General features: G+C 48.6%; 9 protein-coding genes across 9 annotated transcripts; 3 read left to right on the top strand and 6 right to left on the bottom strand.

Moving 5' to 3' along the window:
• Positions 1 to 246: 246 nt before the first annotated feature.
• Positions 247 to 4,289, bottom strand: SPPG_04015 (pentatricopeptide repeat domain-containing protein; the record flags this gene model as incomplete). Its single annotated transcript, XM_016752263.1, has 2 exons — positions 4,171 to 4,289; positions 247 to 4,099 (listed from the first exon to the last, which is right to left on the bottom strand). The coding sequence occupies exons 1-2, from the start codon at positions 4,263 to 4,265 to the stop codon at positions 247 to 249; spliced, it is 3,948 nt and encodes a 1,315-aa protein (XP_016608954.1). The 5' UTR covers positions 4,266 to 4,289.
• Positions 4,290 to 5,636: 1,347 nt separating this feature from the next.
• Positions 5,637 to 6,379, bottom strand: SPPG_09167 (uncharacterized protein). The gene has a single exon (XM_016757324.1). The coding sequence runs from the start codon at positions 6,089 to 6,091 to the stop codon at positions 5,681 to 5,683; it is 411 nt and encodes a 136-aa protein (XP_016608953.1). The 5' UTR covers positions 6,092 to 6,379; the 3' UTR covers positions 5,637 to 5,680.
• Positions 6,380 to 6,628: 249 nt separating this feature from the next.
• Positions 6,629 to 9,088, top strand: SPPG_04013 (uncharacterized protein). Its single transcript, XM_016752262.1, has 8 exons — positions 6,629 to 7,171; positions 7,234 to 7,383; positions 7,454 to 7,482; positions 7,544 to 7,671; positions 7,730 to 7,818; positions 7,876 to 8,022; positions 8,085 to 8,144; positions 8,206 to 9,088. The coding sequence occupies exons 1-8, from the start codon at positions 6,712 to 6,714 to the stop codon at positions 8,952 to 8,954; spliced, it is 1,812 nt and encodes a 603-aa protein (XP_016608952.1). The 5' UTR covers positions 6,629 to 6,711; the 3' UTR covers positions 8,955 to 9,088.
• On the bottom strand, positions 8,920 to 10,563 carry SPPG_04012 (uncharacterized protein). The gene is made up of 2 exons (XM_016752261.1): positions 10,415 to 10,563; positions 8,920 to 10,353 (listed from the first exon to the last, which is right to left on the bottom strand). Exons 1-2 carry the CDS (start codon positions 10,494 to 10,496, stop codon positions 9,113 to 9,115), a joined length of 1,323 nt encoding a protein of 440 aa, XP_016608951.1. The 5' UTR covers positions 10,497 to 10,563; the 3' UTR covers positions 8,920 to 9,112.
• A 239-nt stretch (positions 10,564 to 10,802) lies between these two features.
• SPPG_04011 (H/ACA ribonucleoprotein complex subunit 3) lies at positions 10,803 to 11,789 on the bottom strand. The gene is made up of 3 exons (XM_016752260.1): positions 11,750 to 11,789; positions 11,227 to 11,334; positions 10,803 to 11,161 (listed from the first exon to the last, which is right to left on the bottom strand). The coding sequence occupies exons 2-3, from the start codon at positions 11,321 to 11,323 to the stop codon at positions 11,061 to 11,063; spliced, it is 198 nt and encodes a 65-aa protein (XP_016608950.1). The 5' UTR covers positions 11,324 to 11,334; positions 11,750 to 11,789; the 3' UTR covers positions 10,803 to 11,060.
• A 106-nt stretch (positions 11,790 to 11,895) lies between these two features.
• Positions 11,896 to 13,407, top strand: SPPG_04010 (uncharacterized protein). Its single transcript, XM_016752259.1, has 6 exons — positions 11,896 to 12,078; positions 12,141 to 12,183; positions 12,253 to 12,359; positions 12,427 to 12,490; positions 12,555 to 12,725; positions 12,785 to 13,407. The coding sequence occupies exons 1-6, from the start codon at positions 12,044 to 12,046 to the stop codon at positions 13,094 to 13,096; spliced, it is 732 nt and encodes a 243-aa protein (XP_016608949.1). The 5' UTR covers positions 11,896 to 12,043; the 3' UTR covers positions 13,097 to 13,407.
• Positions 13,148 to 14,900, bottom strand: SPPG_04009 (uncharacterized protein). The gene is made up of 7 exons (XM_016752258.1): positions 14,747 to 14,900; positions 14,574 to 14,688; positions 14,427 to 14,513; positions 14,233 to 14,349; positions 14,043 to 14,163; positions 13,751 to 13,985; positions 13,148 to 13,688 (listed from the first exon to the last, which is right to left on the bottom strand). Exons 1-7 carry the CDS (start codon positions 14,881 to 14,883, stop codon positions 13,358 to 13,360), a joined length of 1,143 nt encoding a protein of 380 aa, XP_016608948.1. The 5' UTR covers positions 14,884 to 14,900; the 3' UTR covers positions 13,148 to 13,357.
• Positions 14,901 to 15,003: 103 nt separating this feature from the next.
• SPPG_04008 (uncharacterized protein) lies at positions 15,004 to 16,671 on the top strand. Its single transcript, XM_016752257.1, has 3 exons — positions 15,004 to 15,054; positions 15,165 to 15,440; positions 15,516 to 16,671. The coding sequence occupies exons 2-3, from the start codon at positions 15,184 to 15,186 to the stop codon at positions 16,558 to 16,560; spliced, it is 1,302 nt and encodes a 433-aa protein (XP_016608947.1). The 5' UTR covers positions 15,004 to 15,054; positions 15,165 to 15,183; the 3' UTR covers positions 16,561 to 16,671.
• SPPG_04007 (riboflavin synthase, alpha subunit) lies at positions 16,532 to 17,676 on the bottom strand. The gene is made up of 4 exons (XM_016752256.1): positions 17,439 to 17,676; positions 17,283 to 17,372; positions 17,139 to 17,218; positions 16,532 to 17,072 (listed from the first exon to the last, which is right to left on the bottom strand). Exons 1-4 carry the CDS (start codon positions 17,590 to 17,592, stop codon positions 16,656 to 16,658), a joined length of 741 nt encoding a protein of 246 aa, XP_016608946.1. The 5' UTR covers positions 17,593 to 17,676; the 3' UTR covers positions 16,532 to 16,655.
• Positions 17,677 to 17,708: the final 32 nt, after the last annotated feature.

Below are 17,708 nucleotides of genomic sequence, written 5' to 3'. Positions count from 1 at the left end.
GAGGTCCTCGGCACCACCACATCTGTATTCTCATAATGATGGACTTGAGAGTGCTGCGTGAGCGTTGCGCAGATGCTTCGAGTCGAGGGTAAAGAAACAAGAGGGAAGAGGGAGCAGGTCCCCTTTTATAGACCTTCAGCATGCGCCTCACCGCAGTTTAAAAAAAAAAAAAAAAAACATTACAATACCTGCCACACCGTTTTGAGCAATAGAGGGGGTGCTGATTATGCGATATGATTAACTGGATTAATCCGGATAATAATGGGTCCTAGTGCCATTTTCAATCACCTCCACACTGAGGATGTCCTCCACTAACCCAGGATACTTCCTTTTTACAGCATCCATTACCCACACGCCTTGATGCTCAATAAGATTCAAAACATCTCTAGCCCAATCTAATCTTTGCTCCCTCATCAGCATACTCAACAATGTCCCAAACGTTTTCGTTCCCGCCTGTGGACCGTCGCCTTTCACGACAATATCATAAGCTTCATCGACCAAGCCGCACCGCGAGAGACACTCTACGTAACTGGCAAGATGATTTTCATTCAAGGCTTTGCCTTCGCTTTTCAATTGAGCCCAATACCGCTTGGCTTCTTTTACCATGTCGCCGAACCCGAATGCATCAAAAACGACAGCGATCAAAGGACCGCAGCCAGCTTGCAGCTCTTCATCCGCTAAAGGATCCACTTTCCATTGAAGCGTATCATGGGTCACAACCCCGCCAGTCCTCATCGCACTCCAGATCTTCACACCTTGGTTGGCGAGGCCCGCCTTTGAGAGGCCATTGATTACACATGTCCAAGTAACTACGTTCGGTTTAACTCCATGTTCGTACATTTCCTGTAGGACTTCATGCATTTTCGCCACATCTTGAAGACCCGCATAGAGATCCACAAAAGGATGGAATACGGCAGCATCAAGGTTGACTGTAGTGACTCGTCTCACCACAGACCACGCTGCATCCACGTTGCCGCTTTTGATAAATCCGTCCACGACGATTGCAATGGCCTTGGCGTCGAGCTTTATCCCAGCCATTTCAGCTTTGCCAATCCACTCGCCGACTCCCAATACGTCCCCTCCACGAGCGCAGACCTCCATCATGGCCGTGAACGTCCGTGCATCTGGCGTACAGCCAGCTGCGTAGAGCCCTTTGAGACATTCGAGGGCACCTGGGATATTTCCAGCCCGTGCATGGCCTCTTAGTAACTTGTTAAATACACCCAAATCCACTTTCGCGTGCCCCGCCATCCGCAGATAGGAGTTGAGCGCCTTCTCCATTTCCGGTACATTACCAGCGACTGCGTAACCTTGCCACAAGGTCTCGTAGGTACTGCTATCAGGTGTGACGCCGTGTTGCTCCATCTGCACTAGAAAGGAGTGAACGAGAGCAGCGTCGCCAGTTCGTGCGGATGCAGATAAAACCGTGTTCATAGTCATCATTGTAGGGGTCAATCCAGCGTCCAAGAGTTGTTGATATGCAGTGCGAGCCCCCTCCGCATCTCTGTCGGCTGCGTACGCTGCAATCATCGCGGTGTAGTTAATTACGTCAGGTTTTAGCCCTTCAGCTTTCATCTTAAGGAGCAATCGCTGCGCTTGTGCTGGATCACCCTGCTTCGCTGCTGCGCTGATTAGAGCAGTGTACGAAACCTGGTTCAGTTTGACGTTCTTCTCGTTCATCTCCACTGCAATAGCGTTTAATTGTTCAAATTCTGCGCGCTTCAGGTGGAAGTTCAACAACATCGTAAACATCACCGTGTTAGGAGCCTGGCCCCTTCGTTCGATCCTGCTGAAAATCGCTCTGGCTCCAGCAATATCGCCACGTTTCAAGTAGTACGATATAAACAGTGTCCAGATCCGCATATCCACAGTACCAAATTTCGTTTCTAAACGTTTCAGATCCTTTTCGGCTGCTTGCATGTCGTCATTATTTAGGTTGAACTTTATCCTCGCGGCGTACGAAAATTGGTCGGGGGATGAACGTGTCGCATGTTGTAGCTGGGCCCAATACTTGTTGAATAACTTATGATCATGCTGACTTGCAAGACCATTGAGGATGATGTTGTATGTTATCTGGTTTGGGCTAGCGTCGATCTGGTGGGATTTCCTTGCCTCGTCCATCCTAAACATTAACCTCTTAACATCATCAATACGCCCATGAGCGAGAAGATATTCGAGGAGTCTGTTGGCCTGCCATGTGGTAAGGTATATACCAAAAGGAGCTAGCCGCTGTGACCAATCGAAGGTCTTCTGCATGTCCCCGCTCTCCAGCAACTTCTGCAGAATCTGCTTTCCGTTCAAAAGGGGCACCCCTTCACTTTGAAAAAAGCGGGGTCCCATTTCACCCAGTAAGTCAGCGGCCCCATCTATATCATGCTCCTGCAATGCTTCGGCGACCATTGTTCGCATATTCCTCGACAGTCGCAAGCCCCCAGACGACTGGACGTATCGACGTATGGCAGGTAACAACTGTCTATAGCGAGCGGCAGAATGAAGAACTTGTCGAATATGTTCCTCCGATTTCATCGACAAAGTGGTTCCTACAGAAATGCCAATCTCAAACAGCCGTATGCGATCCTCCAATTCGAGTCCCGGTAACAGTAGCCGCATGACACGATCGTAACCCTCACACATTTGATTTCGACGTTTTCGGAACTGAATATCAGATAGACAACGTAGCCCGAAATCGTACTGTCCGTCAGCGGCTGCCTTCTCCGCGACTTTCAAGTGTATGTGGTCCGGTGGCATAGAGCCCAATCTCTTGCCAATGTCATACAGCCACTTAGCATACCGAATATCTTTGCGACCACTTGCTCGGTCAAGGCGCATGAGAATGAATTGTCGCACACTGGTCTCTGTACCAGCAATGTGCGAATCCCCTATGTCCTTGAGCAGTCTGACGAACGCTTTTGATTCGTTTCTCTCATAATGATAGCGATCTAAAACTTGGAGAACTTTGATATTCGGCGCAATTCCAGCAGCTCGCATCTTTTTGTACCATTTCCGCATTTCCCCATTATTCTGCAGCTTTCCGTACATCTCCATTAGTGATATGTAGGCTTGGAGCGATAGCACCATCCCATGGGATGACATATGAGATAATATTTCCCGAACTTTCATCTCATCTTCCCGTCCCACGTAACCTCGCAATAATGCCTCGTATGCCTCTGTGTCCGGCTTGACTCCTACATCTGCCATTCCTCTCCATATCCGCTCCGTGCTTTCAATGTCTGCGTTATCCACATAGACGGATAGAAGGCTACTATAAAGCTCCACGGATGGCACATGGCCCTCCGCCACCAACATTCCTAATAGCATCATCGCCCCTTCCGCATTCCCCTTTGTTATACAATATCGCACGAGAATATGGTAGGTGTCCGGCCCAGGAGTAAGCCCATTCTCCTTCATCAAGTCTAACACTTGCATCATACCATGGATGTCGCCAGCAGCAATGTAGGCTTTGGCCAAGTTCGAATAGGCAATAATGTGCGGTGAGTGACCATTGGCCCTCATTTCTTTTATCCAGTGCTTGGCAGCATCAGGATTGGCAGCCGTAGCCTCACAGCGAGTCATAATATTATACGTATCCACATCTGGCTCGATGTTCGCCTCAATCATTTTATCGTAAGTTGCCCGAGCTTCCTCGTATTGACCATGGTGGACGAGAACATCCAACTCTGAATTCCATTCAAAAGCACTCCGGTGCAGTCCTGCCAGCTGGATTTGGTCCAACACGCGACGAAGTCTTTCCAGTCTAGATCGGTGAGCATATGTGCGGAGCCTTACAAGTAAGTGGCGGTAATCAGCGTGAGTAAGCTCCGAGAGGGTGCTTGCAGCGGTAGTGATAGTCAGGAAGAGCTTCCAGCACACTTCCATATTATTCGATCCTTTCAAAGCAGTACGAAATTGGGGAACAAGTTCGCTGGAAATTTCAACTGGTTCAGAAGGACCGGAAGAAAACCGCTTCGAAAATGGATGTGCCAATGGAAAGCGTGGCACAAAGTACTTCCTCCCTGGACCTGCGACCCTATGCGTGTACATGTACAAACTTTCTGCAAGATGTCGCTCGCTTTTTGAAGCTGATGCATGCAAGCCCCTTCTATAAAAGCCGGATAGGTTAGAACTCGTTAGATCAGCGCTGCTAACGCAATTTGCAAGAGTCGTCTTAACCTTTGTGCAAAAGAGCAAGACACGGTTGACGCATGCGAAATCCCGTCCACAACCCCTGCGGACAGGTATGCCCGACACCCACGCATTGTCCTCATCGTAAGCTCGATCTGCGGAGGCTGTTCACCATTTATGTTTTTCAAAGAGTTGAGCGAGACCGACAACAACCCGATCTAACTCGTGAATGGCACAGTCATGCTATCGTCTGGATCTTCGACAAGTCTTACAAGTTCCTTTTCTCGCTGGATATCCAACCTGGTGCGGGATGTCCCAAAACCTCATAGTATTTGATTAACCAGATGGTCGCTGTGTTTTTCCAACTCGCTCTTGAATGTAGCGGTGCTAGGCGGAAAGGTTTCAAACTTGCTCAACGTCCTTGCTTTTGCAAACAAGAACAGTTTAGAATTTTGATGGATTGCGCTGATACAAGGAATAAAATATTACAAGATTATGGAACGATGCTCCCGCAGTTGTGATGAAAACCAGATTCATTCTGGTTACTTTAACGATGGTATGAAAGGCCTAAATGGCTTCAAAAATCATGTTTTGAAAGGGACGCTGGCAGGCAGGCAAGCCCCCCGTCCCCCCGTATGGTCCCTTTTGACGTAAACAACGTCGCTGGGGCACTCACATGAACTCGCATCGCAACACTCGTATTGAAACCTTTTTCCCACGACCAGAGTTATTCTCTGCTGAACGGATAAGAAGTTTTCTATCCAACTTTTTTTCGTCTTGTCCAATTAGACTTCTCTGTAGCAGACGGAACGCCGAAGATACTGACAGAATCACAGAGTCTTCATGTCGGCCGATATCATTGGGACTGTCGCCAACCTTGTGACCCGGGACGAAGCCGGATTACTCAAACACCACAAGGATGCCAATCGGTCTGGATTCTTTGTTCCCCATCCATATTATGACCGTTATGATTATGCGAAATCAGAATGGATTGCAGGTGCATGTCCATTTTTTATCTCTCTTTCATTGGGAAATCAAAGCCTAACCATAATTGTGCTGGGATACTTTCCCCTAGTGACGACTCTTCTCTTGCTCTGGGGTTTGGTGAGGATCCAAACTTTTCCTGGCAATGGTGGAAGCAGTACACCCTAACTCGATTGTCACAATGCAATAGACGCTGCTCGGACGCTATGTCGCCTCTTACATAGAGCGTCGTGCGGGGGAAGCTGTGGAAAGAGGAGAGACTCTCCCATTGCTAGGGACACCTCCTGCGGAATTCCGGGCAGCTCAGGAGGCTGGTGAATGGGTACGTATTGCGTTCTTGTCATCCAAATGGAGGCATATAGTGCATTTGAAATGACATCTCATATTCTATGAATCCCCCAGGCCCCCCGTTTTGCCAAAGCTGCAGATGCTTTGCGCAATGCCTTCCTGGTAAGTGTTCAGATGTCCTCGTTGTCAGTAGTGCTTGCGATCGACTTTGGTTTGCGTAGATGCTGTTGGCAGCTACAATCCTCACTACGGTTCCTATCCCGTATACTTGTCGGACGCCTACGCACTATGTACCTGGTACGAGACCGAACCAAATCAAGAATGCCATGTTGTTATGTGGATGTTTATCGCTAACTGTTACTCTTAACCCAAAGGTTTGCCCCTGCCGGAACCTGGACGTTGTGGGACTTGTCTTTCGAATGGCACCACTCTGGGAACTTCCATTCTGAGTTGGGTATTTATCGCCCTGACGCTTCTTTGGTTCGTTTTGGAGCTCGCATCCGTCGACGCAATCAGCAGTTCCATTGTCAGAACCGTTATGGGGATTTGCAGCTTCCCATTGATCCTCGTCATGTTTGTGGTTGGCTTTAAAGAGTGGTCCAAGCTCATGACGAACGATGATCCGGATTGCCCTTGAATATGGTTCTGCTAAAAGGTGGAATGGGTCTGCAGGAATGGTGTATCGCTTGCGCAGCATGAGAGCACTGGCCAGTTTTTCATTTTTTCAATACGTGTTGGCAGGCCGTGCTCGCGAGAATTGTAGTATAGGATTTACATTTGTAACATGAAATATGGCATATCGCTCTCAACTACTCGACAGACAGGTCATAGTTTGACACTGACGTGAGCAAAAAGCAGAGTGTATGGCAGACCATTTCGACTCGATTCAGAAAAACTGCCTTCTCACGAACGCAACAAAATGTGTGCATTTCGAAGAGCTGGGTTTAGGAGCAAGTTATTTCATCACCAAAGAGTCCAATATGTCAATGTCATTGGTAGCAAAGACTGCCGCAAACGTAGATCATCGTAATCGCTTCCTACGAAAACAACGGCAACTGCACGCATAGCTTGTAGGAAGGGATGGAGGCGATCTTCATCTGCTGGAGAAGAAAAGCTGAAGAGACCAAAAAGTGCGCGGCGATCGACTTTTTAAAAACAAAAATAACGCACGTGACCCCGTTAGTCATCGACATGTCATCAGTGAGCCCCACAACCTTTTGCCCGACGTTCATGTCGTTGACGAGGTTGTTTAACGGAACTTTTAAGCCTCATGCATATCAGCGTCTTGCCTTTGGGATCACATCAATCTACTCTGACATGACTGACAGATATTATACTAAAGTATCGGGCACTGGAGAGTACAGTAGCACAAGCACCGCATCTGACGAGCATGGCCATGAAGCTAGTCGACGTCACCCACGGCAGAGCCGGAAAGGACGATCGCACGAGCGGCATTCGGCTACACCTACAACGAGAGAGCTAAAGGATGACATTTGCACGCCACAGCGGGACGCCGGTCCACATCGCCGTCGATACTCACAGTCTTCGTCCTCTGAAAGTTCAAGATCCCCCGCTTGGGACGCTCGACGACAAGAGTATGTTTCCAAACAGTCGCGAGGAAACAAGTACGACGTTGAGCGCTCCGGTAGTTACCCTCGGAAGGGTTCGCCGAAAAGCAGAAGGCGATCTTCAAGTCCCAACGAAGAAGTTCGACCACGGTTCAAGCCCCTAGAGAGAACTTGGATGCCTGATGCTCCCCCAGAGAAGGATGATAATGGTATGTTGCACTATTTAAAAGGGATCTAATGCAATTACGCTGCTAATGAAAGAGATATTTAGATTGCACATTCACACTGATGACCTACAACTGTTTGGCCCCGTCATTGGCAAATGCCCACTCGTGGCTTTACGGATCGCAGCAAAAGCAATATGGGCAACAAGTTCTAAAGTGGACCGTTCGTGGACCAAATATTGTAAAGGAAATTGCTGGTACGTTTGTCGCCGGTCCAGTCCGGTCATGCGATCTCGGCCTATCAGCAAGCAACTAAACCGGCATTAGACAGAAACTGTGATATTGTGTGTCTACAGGTAAGACTGCTCTCTTGTTCAACCGCTATTTTGTCATTGTCCCTGACCTCTCGATTCCAAGGAAGTGGATGACCGATACTTTGGGTCATTCTTCGAGCCAGAACTTGCACGACACGGGTACAAGGGCACATATGTACGATGTACTGGAACCAAAACAGACGGCGTAGCGATCTTTGTGAAGGCCAAGAGGTAATGATTGCTGAAAGCTTACTGATGGACATTTGATGCTCACAGTATTTGTGCAAAGGTTCTTTGTTGAGTGTTATCAACATATCCAATATCATCCAGCCAAAGATAACGTAGCAATCATTATGATCCTTCGAGACCCAAACCTCGGTATATAGTGTTACACCTTTGTTGGATTTGGGGCCGTTTAAGGAGCTTGTTCCATAGGACGGAAGATATGCGTGGCTACCACGCATCTATTGTGGTCACCATCGCGCGGAGACGTCAAGCTTACTCAATTTCTCAAATTGACCCAATACATGAAGGAAATGATTGAGGACCATGAGAAACAGTCCGGTGCCAATGTCCCGCTGGGTATGGGAGGTAAACAGAATTGACCGGAAAAGGTGTACTTATCTACTTCCCCATTCATTTAGTGCTCTGCGGAGACTTTAATTTGAACCCGGGGAGCGTTCTTTACAATTTTTTGGTTTCGGGTATTAACAATCTTTTCTACGGTTTCTCGATAACGTCATCCTAACCGACTTGGTGTCTTAGGTGTCATGAATATGGCCGACGCCGATCCTAAAAACATGTCAGGACAATTTGACAAGCAAAGTAGAAAAGGCAAAAAGCCACAACTATTACCCCTGCTGCAATCGAGCTTTCCTCGCCAGTCACAGCAGTCCTCCCTGAGCATGGGGGTTACGACAAGTTGTGCGAGTGCCACTATCACAGTGGAGAAGGGGCACAAAACAACAACGCATCTGCAACAGTCCTTTTCCGTCTCAGAGGTTGTGAAAATGGACCTGGACATTGATGCTGATCTGGATCTTCCAGAATTCATTGAGGATCCGCCAGCTCAATCCGTAACTCAATCTTCTGCCCCGTGGATAGGGACGGCTTGGGAGGCCTCTCCAGCGTTCCAGAGACGTCAGGACCGCGACACGGCAGGAGGATTCGTGCGACATCCATTTGAGTTACTGTCGGTGTACTCACCATATGTGGATCCCCAAACAAAACGGCCATATTTTACCTCATGGCATGAGAACGACAAGGAAGTCATGGATTACATTTTCATTGGTGGATTGCGAGCTCAAGCTCGCTCCCACCCAGGAAACATTAAAAAACCTTCGACAGTCCTTGAGTGTTTACGATACCTTAAACCGCCGACTGAGAAAGAAACTACCGGAAAGCTGCCCACACCTCGAGTTCCAAGTGACCACGTCTCGCTAGTCGCTCAGTTTAGACTGAAAGTGCACGACGATGAGGACGCTGGTGACTTGCTTCTGTCAGATAGTGAATAGTTGGCATATTGTTGGGTAGCTTCCTAGGACGCAAATGATGGTGTGTGGTAGTTGCCATTCGGGTTGCTTCATCTGTTACTATATTCCCTCGTTGCATTCGTGCAGAAATTAAATCCTGTGTGCATTGTACGACATGTGTTTATTCGTGCCCTGATGATTCAGCCAGGGATTGCTTGACGAGTAGCCGTCCACCCTACAGCGACCCCGTCATCGCCTGCTCCTATCACAGCTCCGACCTCTCCATTACCTGTCACCACAAGAGCTCTCAATGCATTTTTGATTCCTTGAGCAGTGCCATCGAACTCAACAGTCCTTTTTCCGTGGTCAAGATTGTGGCCCACCAATTTACCATTCCCCCAGGACGACAAGATGCCGTTTTGATACGGACAGACTGCATATGCCGATGCTCCGGGAGACCCAGTTGGTGCATGAGCCGCCATAATGGTGTTCGTTACTTGCAGCGATTTTCCATCCATGACCTTTAGCGTCCCGTCTCCTCCTCCTGTGCTAACAAGTTGGTCCCCACATGCGACCAGGTTGGTCACCCCGCCAGCATGCAGATTTTCAATCTTGCGCACACAACGTCCTCGGTCTGGCGGGATGCGTAAATCAAAGGTTTTTATTGCACCGTCCAGATTTCCCGCAGATATGATAAGTGATGGATGAGATCCCACTAGCACATGGCGAACGGGACCATTATGTGCCCGAATCACAGCTGTAGGCGCAGAAGATTTTGCATCCATATCAAAAACCAGTAATCTCCCTTCTCTTGTAGATGCCACCAATCGGTCAGATGGCGCAGAGTTTCCCGCACTTTGCTCACTCGGACTCCATAGGACCTCCAATATAGGATTCCTCGTTGCCGCCATATAGTCACCGCTTGCCAAATTGCCCTCAAAATCGCCACCCCAAGATGACATTAGCCGGCCTTTATTCAAATCCCATGCACGTACCGTCCCGTCATATGAACTGGACACAGCAATACGCTCTCCTCTATCTACTTTGACACTCGTCACTGACCCGTCGTGCCCTCGCAGCTCGGAGCACACTGGCGCGTGCGCGTCCCATAGGAGGAGCCTCGAGTCCATTCCGCCCGAAAGAACGCGGCCAGACGGAAGTGCGACGCAGCATGTTACCCACTCAGTGTGTCCACTGCGTTTGGTGTAAAGCGTACGCGTGAGTTTGAGAGTGGGTAGAGAAAGGACATATAGCGCGTGGTCGGAGGAACCGACTACTATATGCTTTTGTGAAGGGTGCAAGTCGAGGCATAGGAGAGGGCGCTCTGATAAGGGGGTTGCATGGGCGGCGGGCAGAGGGGCGTTCGGGAGGCTACTGGGGAAAAGCGAAAGTCTGGCGTCATTCCTAGGTAGATATTGAGAATAACCAGTTCCTCCTCCGCCTGGGAAGTAGCGGGCATGAGGAAAACAGTAAAATAGTCACTTGACTGACGGGCAGCTTACCGACTCCTTCCACACCGAATGTTGTTTTGGTGCGCAATGCGCTGCCCATATGCAGCTCCTTGCCTCGCGGTGTTGCGTGCATTCGCGCGTTATGATCGTCACAGATCTTGTACGTCCCATCACGTTTCGCGTGTCGGTTGTCATCGTCTTGAGTCTACTGCAATTAGGTTGAAGGTTCCTCGTCAGCACTCAGTACACGTTGTTAACTTTTGATTTATAAACAGTCTCGTAAGACTGTGGATGTTTATTTGGCTAAAGGGAGAGGCTCGCTAGTGTGGTTTCTCGGTCTGAAGACCGGGTAACGCACTACAAAACTACTAGTCGTTCCTTGGGCTGGTGAATGAAGCCGGCAAGGACATTCGGTTGGATCATCTCAAAAGCGATGCCATCCGCCCACCAGGAATAATTCAGCCTGATGATAAATTAATTACAAAAAAATACAATCAAATGCAAGTAATACAGTACAAAAGAAGCGTTGCCAAGCGGGACAGGCCAAGAATCCCACCCCAACAGAGTTTCAGCCTACTCTCATTGGCGGGACTGCGTCCAGCAGTCGATGTCATCAGTCGAGCGCTGGTGATCCACGATCCTGTGCTTGTCCCCGCTCGTGCCAAACTGGTCGCATATATGGTGAGTTCATGCTACGCTAGTACGAGGTTTTTGCCGCTTGCTGTGTGGGTAACAATCCGAATCGGCGCTTCAATGTTACTCGGTGGCGGGAGTATTTGTCGTCTGGGGAAAAGCGGGCTAGAAGATTGGACTGCGTCAGTACTCTTAACAAAATAAAACACGGAATCCATCATAATGCAAACCTGGATGGGCGGACTTGGTGACAGAACCTTCGGGAGTGAGCTTCTTTAGCGTGTAGACACGCTTGCCACTCTCGTCAAGATAGTACATCAAATGCATTGTGATTGGCTCTAAACGTCGCCAGAAAAGGAGAGTTAGGAAAAGTGCATGTTGAAGCGTGCAGAGAAGGTCAACTGGGGATCCCCGCGCAATGTTCAGAACCGTAAGATCGTCTTTGAGCCATTAACAAAGGTGAAAACGAAAAGAACCTACTCTTGAGACAGGGAAAATCCCCATCTTCCCACAATCGGCAAGACAGAAATTACCACCACCTCTAAAGTTTGATTCCCCTCAACAACCCCGTCCCACCATGCCCCAACTTTCCAGGAGGAAGCCGAAATAAGAGAACCTCATCCCAACGTTCCCAAAAAAGCGGTGCAAGGCAGCGACCCAGTCAGAGAATGGATATAACTTGTGCAATCATTACACTGCGCGCGAGTACGCCCAGACGACCACACATCATTGTCAGAACTGAGATAAACTCACCTGTGGGGGATGGGATATGAAATCAGTGCTAAAGAGATGCTCAACAAAAAGATGGCCGAGCGACTTTTGAAAACCAAAAAAAAACTAAATCACGTGTATCATGAGCTAAGCATCCAAGTCCGCAGATGGAACCAAATTGGGACCAACTTTGCCCAACTCGCACCGACCTCGAAGCCACCACTGTCCGTCCGCCCCATCTCCAGTAGCCATCGTGGGATTGAGTTCCCTCATGTTCGCCACGCAAGGTGGGTTCGAACAACAGGGTGCTGTAAACAAGGTCGTCTTGCGGTAGTCATGGTTGTCATTTATTATTTATCGCGTGTTGTCGGGTATGTGTGCTTGCAGCATCATGGTGGGACCTCAAACGTCGCTCAACCCTGGCTTTGTATAGGAATCTCGCAGGCTATCTGTATCCTGCTTACCTCTCATACAAGGTATGTCGAAAAGGATCCCACTCGTTCTCTCAAAACGGTCGGATTTCTAAGTGATACTCTCTCATATAGGCTGTTAAGGCCCGTGACGCAGGAGCACTAGACCGATGGCTCATACATTGGATCGTGATGAGCTTTTTCACCATCTTGGAGATTGCTGGAGATACTCTTCTATTTTGGTGAGTCAAATAGGAAATCTACCGCAGAGCGCGGGTTACTGATTTGTCGTCATTCGAATTACGTCAGGCTTCCATTGTACTATGAGCTAAAGCTCATTATTATCTTATGGTTGGTCTTGCCTTACACTCAGGTAAGACTCCAATTCTTCTGTTGGCTTGGCGACTTGAAATTTACTTCCCTCAATACACGCTCAGGGATCACTCGTGCTGTACAATCAGTTTCTGCAGCCAGCATTGGCAAAACATGAACCAGAGATTGATAGCGCAATGGGAAAGGCGCAAGAAGCAGCAAGACAGATGGTCATACAATGGGGACAAACTGCATTTAACACCATCCGGAACAAGATCATTCAAGCGGTGCTTTCGGTATGTCCATGCATAGTTGGAGCTCACGTCCCTTTCTAGTATTCTAAAGATACCCGTAGGGGCAAGTGGCATTAAATTTAGCCAATACCACTTCAGAAGTACGACCAAAGAATCCGCCAGGGCCCCGAATTACGGAAGTACAAGATTCTGATGATGACAGTGGATCGACTGACTCTTCCGTACCACGATCCGTCGTGAGACCTCGAGCTCCGCGACTGGAACCGAACAGGGCATCGCCACGCAAGCGCATGATAAGACCGAAACGAGACTTATCACGACAACGGGTAGCTCGATCGAATAGTGTATCCCGAGCTACTCGTCCTCCCGATACATCCATGGACTTCTTTGACGATGATACTCAGAGTAATTGATATCCTGCTAAGCTGCTCATTAAACGAGTATACCGTTTGGGATACAATATGCTGGCATATGGAGTGGCGAAGGCCAATGGCAAGGGGATTTTGTTTTTAGCACACTTGTACATAGACTAGGATTCTATCTCTCAATCTGGAGAACTAGAGTAGTAGGGCATGTGCCACTTGCATTGGTATGCATCAGACGAGTTCCTGCTATGCGTAAAATGCCACTCTACAAGAGCAGATGGATGATACTAAATGTCATCAAATCCCGAGTCACGTTGATCCAGGCCATGAAACTGCAAACACGTCAATATCTCCTTCAGAACGCTTTCCGGTGTCTGTTATGCGTTGTCCCGGTAGCAAGGTGCCTCCCCCAAAGACTAGGAACGATTCGTCGGCCTGGTTTGTTGAGTCCTTTGCTGCCTCTGTAGAACCTCGAGCAGAGCAAAATGCTGAAGTTAGGCAATTAGTTTTACGTCCTATATGCAAGCGCCGCTTAATGACGCCTTCCCCTTCTCCATCGCTTGCTGGAATATCCCACAGTACAATATTGCCGTCAATTCCCCCCGATAGTAGTGGTCCCCGCTCACAACGTGGAAATGTTCTGTCAGAGAATCAAGTGAATACAGAGTCCCAGGCCAGGCTGTGAACTGACACCATACTCACACAGCGCTAACAGCCCAGCTATGCCCATCCATTAACCGAGCTTTCAAAGCAGAACTCGACCTGCCTTTCCGCGTCGATCGCTCTGCATCGGCGTTTTTCTTGCCACTGACATTGAGGAGTGCTACCGAACCATCCCCAAGACCGGCCGCAAGTAAACGGGCATCAGGTGAAAACTCGAGGGAATGCACAAAGGGAGGGTTGACAGATTGTGCGCTTTGCGATTGTTCAGATGTAGCTGACGACATCCGATTAGCTTGAAAACTATTACAATAGCAATACAATAAGACATTACCAAAAGGAAATTGTTCGACAGGACAGCCTTTCGAAAAATCCCAGTGAATTAGCGTGCTGTCCATTCCCCCACTCCACACGTCCCAAGATCTGTTTGGCTGAAATCGAACGCATGTGGCTAACTAGAAGAAGGTGGTACTTCAACATAAAATCGGCAGGAAGCCCTTGACGACACGCCATGCAGTGCATACGTTTTCATGACGCTGGCGGAAGCGTTTGAATACTCGAGTTGTGCGTAGATCCGTCACGGTTACATGTCCGCTATCGTCAGCTGTCGCCAAAAAGGTTCGTTTCTCGTTCAAGGCGATCTAGTACTCTTTTACATCAGCGGGCACTGAGTTCTTGAATTTTCACATATACGGGCTGTAGTTGACATGAAGCATACATGATTTATTTCATCCTCTGCAGAAACACCGATCTGAGTCGATTGGTTCAAAACAAGGCCAGGACTTCTGAGGTCAAATAGCCGCACCTGGACACTTGCATGTTAGCAGACCAAGCTTCAGAAATTTGACCACATGTCTCGCGGTACCTGGTGGCCAGCAGCGACATACAGCAGGTCGTCCCCAGAAAAACAAACACTTGACACTTCAGTATTCTCTTCAAGCCCCCTCAAGCCTCGAACGCATTTGGCCGTAGCAATGTCCCTGGTCATGAGGCTAATAAGTAAGGTGTACCCGAGTACAGCCCATTACCGATATTTACCAAACTCTCGCTGTACCGTCTTCCGCCCCCGACGCTACTTTGGAGGCCGTCGCTTTAGAGCACAAGTCCAAGCACAAGACGGGTGCGGTGTGTCCTCGCAGGATAAACGAAGGCGAAACGATCTCTGGCGGTGTCATTTGTTTTGCGAATTGCGTTGGCGAGTTCTTCCAAAAACCAATGCGCGGCCGGTAGTCCAAATGTGGCGCGGCTGCACGTGTAAGACTTGCCCTGACGCGACGGCAGCTTTCACCGTCCATCTGCAAATTGCCATCTCTCATCAAACCTCCACAGCTAACGTCCACTCTTTGGTAAGTGCGCGATGTTTCGAATCAGCGTATTGGCCAGACAGATATCTGCTTGTTGGACGCCAGGCTTTTTGAAAAGGAACGTGAAAATTCACTCCATCTTATCGTGACAGCACTGTTACCTCCTATCTAATGGCGACCACTCCAAGTCTCAAAGGAGTCATCCTTGTTGGTGGCCCGTCGGTGGGCACTCGGTTTAGACCATTGTCGATGGACTGTCCGAAGCCCCTCTTTCCAATTGCTGGACGCCCAATGATTTTCCATCATGTGGCGGCACTCGCGAAGCTCCCTGGAATGAAGGAGATTTTAATTGTTGGGTTCTTTGAGAACAGCATCTTTGATCGGTTCTTGACAGAGATCCAAATGGAATTTCCAAATGTGCCCATTAGGTTAGTGCCTCATTTGACTCTTTGGTGATATTCAGCAAGACATGCTTGTATTAACTGAAAAATTGTGAACGCCAGATATCTACGAGAGTATCAGGCACTTGGTACAGGTGGCGGTCTCTTCCACTTCCGTGATCAAATCAGCCGTGGAGATCCTGACCAAATCTTTGTTCTCAATGCCGACATCGCGTCCTCCTTCCCATTGCAGGCCATGCTCGACTTTCACCTGAAGCATCAGGGTGTGAGCACGATTTTGGGAATTAGAGTTGACCGATCTTTGGTGTCAAAGTTTGGATGTGTAGTCGCCAATCCAGAAACCCACGAAGTGCTTCATTTTGTGGAAAAACCAGAGTCCTTCCTTTCGGACATGATCTCCTGTGGTATTTACCTCTTCCGCAAGGAGATTTTTGAGGTGGTGCGGGCGGCAATAGATCAGAGGCAAGCTAAGCTCGAGGAGCAGGGCATCGACGACTCTACTATCCGAGGCGGATCAGAGCGAATTCAACTTGAGCAAGAAGTTCTTAGCTTGCTCACCTCCGCCAAGAAGCTTTACGCGTACGTGTGTGTGCCTGGCAAAGACTTTTGGATGCAGATCAAGACAGGGAGTTCAGTCATCCCTGCGAACCGGTTGTATCTTCAGCACTTCTTCCATACCGCGCCACGAAAGCTGTCTAACGCACCCAAGCCGTCCTTGAGCGACATCACGAACAAAGCGGACGAGGGAGTTGCAGAAGTGATTCAACCCGCCTACATTCACCCAACTGCTATCATCCACCCCTCGGCCAGACTTGGACCTAACGTCAGTATTGGCCCCCGTGTTCTGATTGGACGCGGTGTGCGTGTGCGTGATTCCATCCTGCTGGACAATGTCGAGATCAAAAATGACTCGTGTATTCTAAACTCTGTGATCGGCTGGGACTCGAAGGTGGGAAGCTGGTCGCGTGTAGAAGGCGCCCCAGGGGAGAGTACAGCCTTGAATACCACTGTCAAGGGTTACAAGATCCCTTCTGCTACGATTCTGGGCAAGGACGTGACCATTGCAGACGAGATTGCGATTCGGAATTGCATTGTTTTGCCACACAAGGATATCAAAGCAAGCCAGCACAATGAGATTTTGATGTAACAAGTTGAATGTATGATAGCAAAAGTATGAATATCTTATCACATAGGCGTTCGTAAAATAGATACGCATTCCCGTAGTAATGATGCATACAACCACTATTGCGTCGCAGAGAGTAGTTGTTTAACGCGGTCGTCTACTATTTTCTTTATCATCTCAGAGAAGACGCTGTCTCCTTCCCCATTCCCTTGAAGCATTCCCACCGCCACTTTCTCGACATATTTGCCGACTTGATCTACCTCCACATTCACCTTCTCACCAGGTTTCTTTTGAGGGAGTATGACATGTTGTTGCGTATGCGCAATCAACATTACAGAAAACGTGCGATCGGCATTGTCAACGTCGACGACTGTTAGCGATGTCCCGTCCAGCGAGATAAAACCCTTCGGTATGATGTACCGCAGATAATCGATGTTGCCAGTTTCAGATGGTTTGGGTACGGTAAACCGCATTATGAGTGAGTTTGGCGGGTCAGGTGTTATGGAATGTATTCGCACTGTTGTGTCAACGTGCCCCTTTATCCGCAATGAGCCGGGTCAATCACAGTGCCAGATATGTCTTGGAAACCCTCAAGAGTTTACCTGAACAAAGTGTCCACCGAACCGGGTACTCGCCAACATTGCTCTCTCAAGGTTGACCTTCTCCCCAGTCTTCAGATCGCCTGTTGATTTGAAAAATGGCATTAACAAATAGTCTAAAGAAAGCCATCATAGTCATTTACAGACCAAAATTGGTCTTCCGTATGGTCTCTGGCGCAATGCCTACTTTGAATGAAGTCCTAGCGTCATTGTACTCTGTGACCGTCAGACATACACCTATGGTACGCAAACTTAAGGATCGATTCCAAGTGGGCTGTACCCTGCTTAATGAGATGGACATACCGTTCACCGCAATGCTGTCGCCGATATGCACGTCTGAGAGGACCACATCGGCATTACCAATGGTCATGGAGAAACCACCTCCACCAGACGAGGTGGTATCCATTGGGACAATCTCTGCGATCGTCCCCATGGTTTCAACAATGCCAGTGAACATGATTTGGAGAGTTTGAGGTAGTTGGAGAGCAACAAAGAAGACGCCAAAGAAACAATTCTGGTGATCTCCAAAGTTCAAATTGCCCTGATCGCGTGAGTCATTCATACTTTGGATGA

This window comes from Spizellomyces punctatus (genome assembly GCF_000182565.1).
Source record: "Spizellomyces punctatus DAOM BR117 chromosome Unknown supercont1.6, whole genome shotgun sequence".
Lineage (NCBI taxonomy): Eukaryota > Fungi > Chytridiomycota > Chytridiomycetes > Spizellomycetales > Spizellomycetaceae > Spizellomyces > Spizellomyces punctatus.
Note: the sequence above shows the minus strand (reverse complement) of the source record. Positions and strands in the feature narration are given on the sequence as shown.